This window comes from Penaeus chinensis, chromosome 20 (genome assembly GCF_019202785.1).
Source record: "Penaeus chinensis breed Huanghai No. 1 chromosome 20, ASM1920278v2, whole genome shotgun sequence".
Lineage (NCBI taxonomy): Eukaryota > Metazoa > Arthropoda > Malacostraca > Decapoda > Penaeidae > Penaeus > Penaeus chinensis.
Window position 1 is genome coordinate 3,545,388 of NC_061838.1, and position 7,971 is coordinate 3,553,358.

At 45.0% G+C, this 7,971-nt stretch overlaps 1 protein-coding gene across 1 annotated transcript in view; it reads right to left on the reverse strand.

Moving 5' to 3' along the window:
• Nucleotides 1-518: 518 nt before the first annotated feature.
• LOC125036256 (transient receptor potential-gamma protein-like) overlaps nucleotides 519-7,971 on the reverse strand; it is a 77,651-nt gene continuing 70,198 nt past the window's right edge. Inside the window, exons 11-13 of the mRNA XM_047628736.1 lie at nucleotides 5,701-5,825; nucleotides 3,910-4,699; nucleotides 519-2,745 (exon numbers count right to left, since the gene is read on the reverse strand). Coding sequence (XP_047484692.1) covers nucleotides 3,920-4,699; nucleotides 5,701-5,825 — 905 coding nt within the window. The 3' untranslated portion in view covers nucleotides 519-2,745; nucleotides 3,910-3,919. The remainder of the gene's footprint in view (nucleotides 2,746-3,909; nucleotides 4,700-5,700; nucleotides 5,826-7,971) is intronic.

Sequence of the window (7,971 nt, forward strand, 5' to 3'; positions counted from 1 at the left end):
ATGTATATATTACATATATATATGTGTGTGTGTGTGCTTGTGTGTGTGCGCTACTGTGTGTGTGCGCTTGTGTGTGTGTGCTTGTGTGTGTGTGTGTGTGTGTGCATACATAATATAAATATATATGCAAATAATTCAGATATATATACATTTATATATACAAGTGTATATACATAGACACAAATACATATGTATGAATGTATGTATAATTCCTAACTCATGCCAGCATCTTCCTAGCAGCGAAAAGCGAAGAAGGATTGGCAAGCGAGACGCATCGCCACGAAGAGATCGACGCCCTCAGAAGGAAGGTGGAAATGGATCATCGGGAGAGGTTCATATCAAATGTTATAAAAATATGGTCGACACTCGAGGATCTACAGAACATCATTTGACTCTCCTTCGCGTGTTACAGGTTGGTTGTGTAGAAGTTATGTCTTCGAAGGTTTAATTGGTAACACTACAGAAGCCTTTATTTCTTTCATCTAGAAGAATTTGGCAACATTGATACCACTCACACATACTGTTTATTTCTCGATTTATTTTCTAAATCCGGACTGTAACTTACAAATATATTTATTACATTAGTATTCCTAACCCCAAAAACATAAAACGACCATAACGTGGGTAAAAAAAAAGTTATTGTATACGATATATATATGCGCTATATATTGGTATAAGCGACAAAATCAACGGTCAAAACAACAGAAGTATATCTTCACAGAACTCTGACAACCATACGTTAGCCTAACATACGAGACACCAAGTGTTCGTTGCCAAAAAAGAGATCTGAAAGCAAATATTTACACAGTGTTGCTAATTTTTGCATGCATCATTTACACTTATAGACAAGGGCCATAAGTAAGGAGAAAGAATTAGAGGAATTTTTACCTCTTCATCCCTTAAGAATAAGGCTGACTTCCTCTCTACAACACCGAGGAAAAAAAGCTTTGGGGTTACCAAGCTAACAGCTTGTGTCAGACAACTGCTCGCCGTCTCGAGAGTGTGAGAACCAACGAGGCCATTTCAGCGCTAACGACCTAGTTGAAGTGGCAGCCATCCAGCCAAAACAAGAGAAAATAAACAAAGCGAAACGGAATTGAATGCACGCAGAGAGGGAAAAGGTGAACTCGAAAGCACTTGCGGCGCCCGAGAGGGTCCAGGTGCTAGAGGGTCACCCTGGAAGAGGGCGGGGGAGAGCCCTGTCTCCCCTGAAGGGTTCTCCGGGGTCCTCTTCTCAAACAATTAGACCGCATCTTAAAGGAAAATACATTTTTAGCCTTCAATTCTCCTTGTTGAATGGAGGAAAATAAATATTAATATGACACAGAATGGAACATTTCCCTTCTCTCAAGTATCACTTATACAGAGGGGCAAAAGACTCGACGAGGCTTGATGGCTGTAAGGCGTGTGGAATCCTTCACATTTCGAGGCTGACATGTCAGCGAGTGAGTCACCTGCCCGGAGGCGCGACATCCTGACCAGACCTTCCCTCAAGAACAAAAAAATCACCGAAATGCGCGGAAGTCGGCCGGTCGAGGCAAGCGAGACGTCTGGTTCTCAGTCGCGGTTCTCACGTGACCAAGAGCGTTTCTCTCTCATCTCTCCCTCGGCGCGTGTTCGGTTCTGAGACACCGCTCATGACACAAAAGAAGAGGAAGATGGCCCGCATGCTTTCCAACTCAGAAGGTTACAAGAGAAGAAGGAAATGAGAGAGGAAGGAGAGAGGGGCCAGCCGGAACACCGTCGGCTGATGGTGCGGCTGGAGGCGGTCGTGCCTCCGACGCGTCCGCGGCGACCGCCTGGAAATTACGGTTTTAGCACCAGCAGTGTTGAAGAATGTCACTGTAGAATGATCACGTCGAGCACAAGTACTTGTTTACCTAGTAACGTAAAACATGTTTGTGCAAATGCCTCTTTGCCGTCAACTATTTTAGAAAATGAAGAGTGTATTTATACAAAAGCCTAAAGTGTACTTTCATATCTGAACCCGTGTTTACATTAAACATTTTGTCCAATACATTAACATTAGTTATACTATAATGTTCCCTATGTCTCTAGGACACAAAGGTGACAATGGCACTCGTTCTGAGTAGCAATTCTTAAAAGTAGATGTGCGTTCTTGAGCTTGCAATACTGATAGCTGATTGGTCGACACAACTCCAACAAGTCTCGGTAAGCACTGTCATTGGCTTATTGTCCACCAGTCACGATGGGGTGTCATGTGGAGCGTTTTTTCCAGTCTCAGTTTTCACAAGTCACAAACGTGGGGTAGAATCTGAATGGTTAAAATCTGTAGTAATTTCAACAACAACATTCTTATAAAACCCTTCTCTAAAAATTTATAGTCTTAAATCCACAATTAGAATATACGATTAAGGAGGGATAAATATTCAGATATAATTAGTTTATCACATCGCCTTCACAACGGCTCTTAAAAACGGCCATCAGGATTAACATTATAAACCTCATATAAACATGGGAAGAGCCCGCCAGTCCCACCTTTAGGTTATTTACAATGTAAGTGAGAAACATCAGGATCCGAGAAGCGATTGTGACCTCTGTACCAGTTTGGCATAAGGGTCATTTTTCCCAGGACATGACAGCGAAGGGGGAAAATGAGCCTTATGTGCTGAGTGTCGAAGGGTCAGAGTCGCGTTGCCAGGTCCCCGACGCAGGGGTGATGCTCGACCTATTTACAGATGGGCAGATGATAACTTGTGCTTAGACTCCAAAACAGCTTTGTATCTGCGGAAGGAAAGAATGGCACAGGGTCAGCACTGCACGAGGCGTGGCTGGCTACACTGCTTTATTCTGCAACGAATTGATTAAATGATTTGGTCCAATTCTGCTTGATATCCTGTGGACGTGATTGACTGACTGAAATGGAGCAGCATAGTGGAATCAAAATTGTTCACAATTCACTTGTTACGGATATAGTCCATGAGAAATTCGATTATCCTTCAAATGCAATAAATATATATAAATGTGTGTGTGTGAGTGTGTGTGTGTGTGTGCGCGTGTGTGTGTGTGTGTGTGTGTGTGTGTGTGTGTGTGTGTGTGTGTGTGCGTGCGTGCCTGCGTGCGTGCGTGCGTGCGTGCGTGCGTACGTGCGTGCGTGCGTGCATGCGTGTATATGTGTGTGTGTATTTGTGTGTACACACAGACACACACACACACACACACACACACACACACACACACACACACACACACACACACATATATACATATATATATGTATATATATATATATATATATATATATATATATAGAGAGAGAGAGAGAGAGAGAGAGAGAGAGAGAGAGAGAGAGAGAGAGAGAGAGAGACGTGTAAGAAAACTGTATTTGTTAAACAGTAAACTTTGATCCTGTTCAGAGAGGGCTCCGTGGCTCCCTCCACGCGGAGCCAAGCGGTCTTAACACTACGTTAAACTTTTCTAACGTTCTTTTTTGAGATCATCATGAGTGGCCTCGTCTGTTCTGGGCACTGCCGCGATGAAGGCGGCCGTCTGACGCTGCCCAGACCTGTCTGACATATTGCATTTGAACTTCCATATAATACTGTATTCCCTACCGATAGCTTGACCTCTTGGAGGTCAAGGTAACTCATGGTGAGCTCAAAAAAGACATTTGAAGAGTGTTTCCTGCAGTGAGTGTAAAGAGCCGTGGAATGGGTGCGTGTCAGGGGCCGTGAAATCTTCTTTGAAGGGACAAGAGTTTCCTTGATATGAAAAGAATGGGATTCGTTTTACATCGAAAGCTCGGAGACACAAAAATGTGCATATGTATGTGTGTGTGAAGGTATGTGCTGTGGTACCAATCTGACCAAGCCAAGTAATGTGCACAAGTGTTTGATTCGTGCAAGGGATCCGGGGACCCGAGTGCCTCCCCACCCTCCCCTGACCCACCTGGAGAGCATCAGAGCCAGCCGGCGGCCATGTGGCGGTTGACGGGTTGGATGCCCGGCAGGCGCGGCGGCTGCACGGAACCGTTCGCCGGCCGCCCCCCGCCCACCAGGGGCTCGGAGGACTCGCTCACGGGCAGGGCGGGCATGTTGCCGCCCGCGCTACTGCCCCCCGAGGACGGCGACGTGGGTGCAGGCGGCTCGCTGGTTAGGTTAGCGGCGGCGGCGGTAACCGCAGCAGGGCGTGGCCAGGGGTACGGAGGCGGAGGGTCCGCCTCGCTGGAGGAGTGGGAGGGGCTGCTGCTGCTGGCCCCTCCCCCTCCCCCGCCCAACGCCGCCCTGTCGAAGCTGACGGAGTTTTTGGGCGGGCGCGAGGCGTGGTCCTGCTGGCTCACGAGGGCGGCGGCGTCCAGGTGCATCGTCCCGCTCCCGCCCAGCCCAGCGCGCTCCCGCCGCCCGCCCTCCGTCGTCCCATCGCCGCCGGCGCCGCCGCTACCGCTACCGCTGCCTCCCCGAAGGATGCCCACCGGAGGGAGGCTCTGGAGGGGCGTGGGGGTCCCGGAGCCCCCCCGAGCCTCCTCGGAGTCAGCGGTGATCTCGTTGCCGGGGTCGGAGGAGAGCGACTCGTCGGAGCGGGACCTGGATAACAACTTTTTTACTTTGGCGTTCTTGGCGGCTTCCACGAGGGTCCCCCACCGCTTCTTGCTGGTGGGCCGACCCAGGCGCGCCTCCGCCAGCCGCGCCAGCCTCGCCAGCTTGTTGACCGGCGACCGCTTGACCGCCGCTTCCACCACCTGCGGGCACCAGGAGGGCATGGTCAGCCCAGCCAAGGGTCACGTGCCGCGCCGGCGCAGCTCCCTCCGGCGCGGCTCACACCAAAGGTCATCATAAATCGCAAAAAAGGATCTGAGACTTTTGTGACATGACAGGATTGTGTGGGCACACAGAGGAGCCTCGTGATTAATGTCATCCATGATTTTATTTCACACTAGAAAAAAACACATTAGAAAGTATGTAACATAACATTTATGTTGACATTACAAGAGTATAAAAACAACTGTAGAGAAAAATATGTATACGTGCGCATGCACGAATTCGTGTGCATGTACTGTATGTCCTACCATATAATTAAGTAGAAAGTATATGCATTTGTGTTGTCATATGCAATGTGCGCAAGTGTGTGGTTATGGGAGTGACAAACTACCAGCTGTGTGTGTTCACGGAGCGGTACGTGTGTCTGTGCTTAAAAGAAAAGGGATTTGATATAATCTTTATATATACAGAGAGAGCAGCGGTCGAGCCGGACGACATGTCTGTACTACTTGATTTCCGGTGCTGGACAGAATAGTGTGGTCAGTCATCGGTCTGCTCTGGAGGTGACATTAGGGAGGTGATGGAGGTTGCACGTTACACTGAACATTTCCAGCACCTTAAGTTGTCAGTCAAATGGGTGAAGGGGCAATCAACAGTCATTATTTGTTAGGGGAATAAAAAAATCGACGACGTTGATGAGGGAAGAGAAAAGGCAAACAACGGTGAAGGATCCAGACTTTTGATCAAATGGGGAATTATAGAATTACTTACAATCTTAATATGTGAGGTGGTTATTCTGAAAGAAATTATTTTTGGAGATATTTAGTATCTGTTAACTGGGGAAGTATCATATATCGATATTTCGACAAAAGAAAATCGTATTTATTCAACAACACCTGTATTGTTTGTTGATCCAATAAACCTTTTTATACCAATTCCGTCGTACTATTTACCAATATCTGCAGACGTCGCCCTGTCTTACCTCAGCCGTAGCCGGGAGCACGGTGGCACTGGCGATGCTCAGGTGCGGGGTGATGGAGTTCACGCCGAGGTTGAAACCCTTCATCAGCCGCCGCTCCTTCTGCCGGTTCTTCTTCCCACCTGAACCTAGAGTAGTACCCCATAAGATATTAGATTCTGCCGTTTTCTTTGAAACATAAGAAATACATTACACAAAATTTGAGGGGATACCTGTAAAAAAATATATTAATACGCGTGTTTATTTGGGACGAGGGTATTATTAAGATATTTTAAATGTATATATAGGAAGAAAGACATGAGATTAGTGCTGTTTTCTTCTAAATATCATAACTGAATTGAAATAATGCAGAGAAACATGCATCAAGAAAATCATTCTTAATTGACATTCAGTGACATCTGGATGCGTGAAAGGATGCAGGAAAATCCAAATCCTTTTTAGATAAAAGCCAATATCATCAGCACTGCATCTCAACAGAAGACGGAGGATTCAGCATGAGGCCTACACTCACTATATTCTACGGCATTCGGTCACACAAGTAAGAGTCATTTATTCACACCAATCTAAGAGAGGCTCATATACCGTTTATTCAAAAAATTATCAATCTGTCTATTTATCAGAAATGAGTGTTAAGATTTTAAAAATCATTGCTGTACTGCTTTGTTACTTCACTCGATACCTTACAAAGGTACTCTGAAAACCTTACTAATCCTGAATTGCAATCTATTTTAAGATAGCATTTGAGACTAAAGTGATCACTAAACCTTTCCTGAAATTATCACTCATGCATTTTATGCTGTTATTTGCTATCAACCTTCTCTTCCTCTTTTTATCTCTATTTCTCTTCTCTTTCACATGACTACATTGAAGCTAGCCATACTCCTGTGTCGCTTATAGTCCTTTTTGTTTTTGTTTTGTGGTCTTAACATTTCTTATGGTTTATAAAGATAACCAGTTTAAGAAATCTAGACAGTCAGAGAGAGGGCATTTTTGCAGAACTTACTTGTAATGTTAGATCCAATACATAGGATGTGATTTTTAAAAATTCAGATACTTGAGAAAATATGATAAAAATCATAAAATGCATTATGCAAGCGCATTCAAATTCATGACACACTATCAGTCACAGTTGTCAGAGGGAGGAGATGTCGCTAAAAAAGTGCAGGTGAACGTGAACAGATCACGAAAACGAAACAACAGCATCACGGAATGCAAGATCTAAACTCCAGTAAACCCAGCGAAACATCGCCAAGGAGCTACCGGGGTGGCTACGCATGCGGGGACATCCATCGTATTGAGATAAACGAACACGATCAGCAGTCTCGCGGGTCACGATTCCATCTGCGGAAGGGTCGCCACATGTTCCCTCGCCACCACCAGCTGGCACTACTGACGGCAAAGGTGCTCACCACACACGTGTTAACTCACACCACAACATTCCTCGGGCTATGACAACACCTACGGGTCACGGGGGGAGGGAATGGAGGGGGGGAGGGTATTTCGGGTAGGGGAGGGGTACGAAGACGATGCAAGATAGTGCAAGTAAAGATATCGTGGCACAAACCGAGGTTGTCTATGGCAGTTGTTTTTTGTGCCGATCGCCTGACTATAACATCTTCAGTTATCAATATAGCTACTGAATTCGTAAGACAAAAAAAAAAATAAAAAAAAATAATAATAATAAAAAAAATCTAAGAACTGAATAAATGTCTAGCTTGAAATATTCATCTACTAAATTAATAATGAAAAACACATATCCAACTCATGATTAAGAAGGTAATCTGTAACTGTGTCCTCTTAATCAGAAATGAAGTAGTTTCACAAGAAAATATATAGAACGATTTGTACATTGATGCGGTAGTACAGCCACAACCATTCCTTAGTCTAGTTTGCCTTTTGCATGTTCAATAAACTTCTTTCGCTCTATCAGTCTAATAATTTTTTAATTAATTCTTCGTACAAATCACAATATCTGTTTTATTTCTACAACGAAATTGTGTATGTCTTGGTATTTACTACTATCAAAATACAATATACACATATTCATTCCTACATCACTGTAAATATGTAAACATTTACGAACCATCATGACATTCAAGGTTTTAGCTCATGACAAGGGGGCGGGGGGAGGTAGGTGCCATCTTCACCCAACTAACAAACCAAAACAACAGCCTAATCTATGGACAGTTGGACAGGTGAAGTAAGAGGCCAAGAAACTTACTGACTCTGAAGAAGTGTCGCCCGTCACACTCCTTGCCTTCATGCCCACGGAGA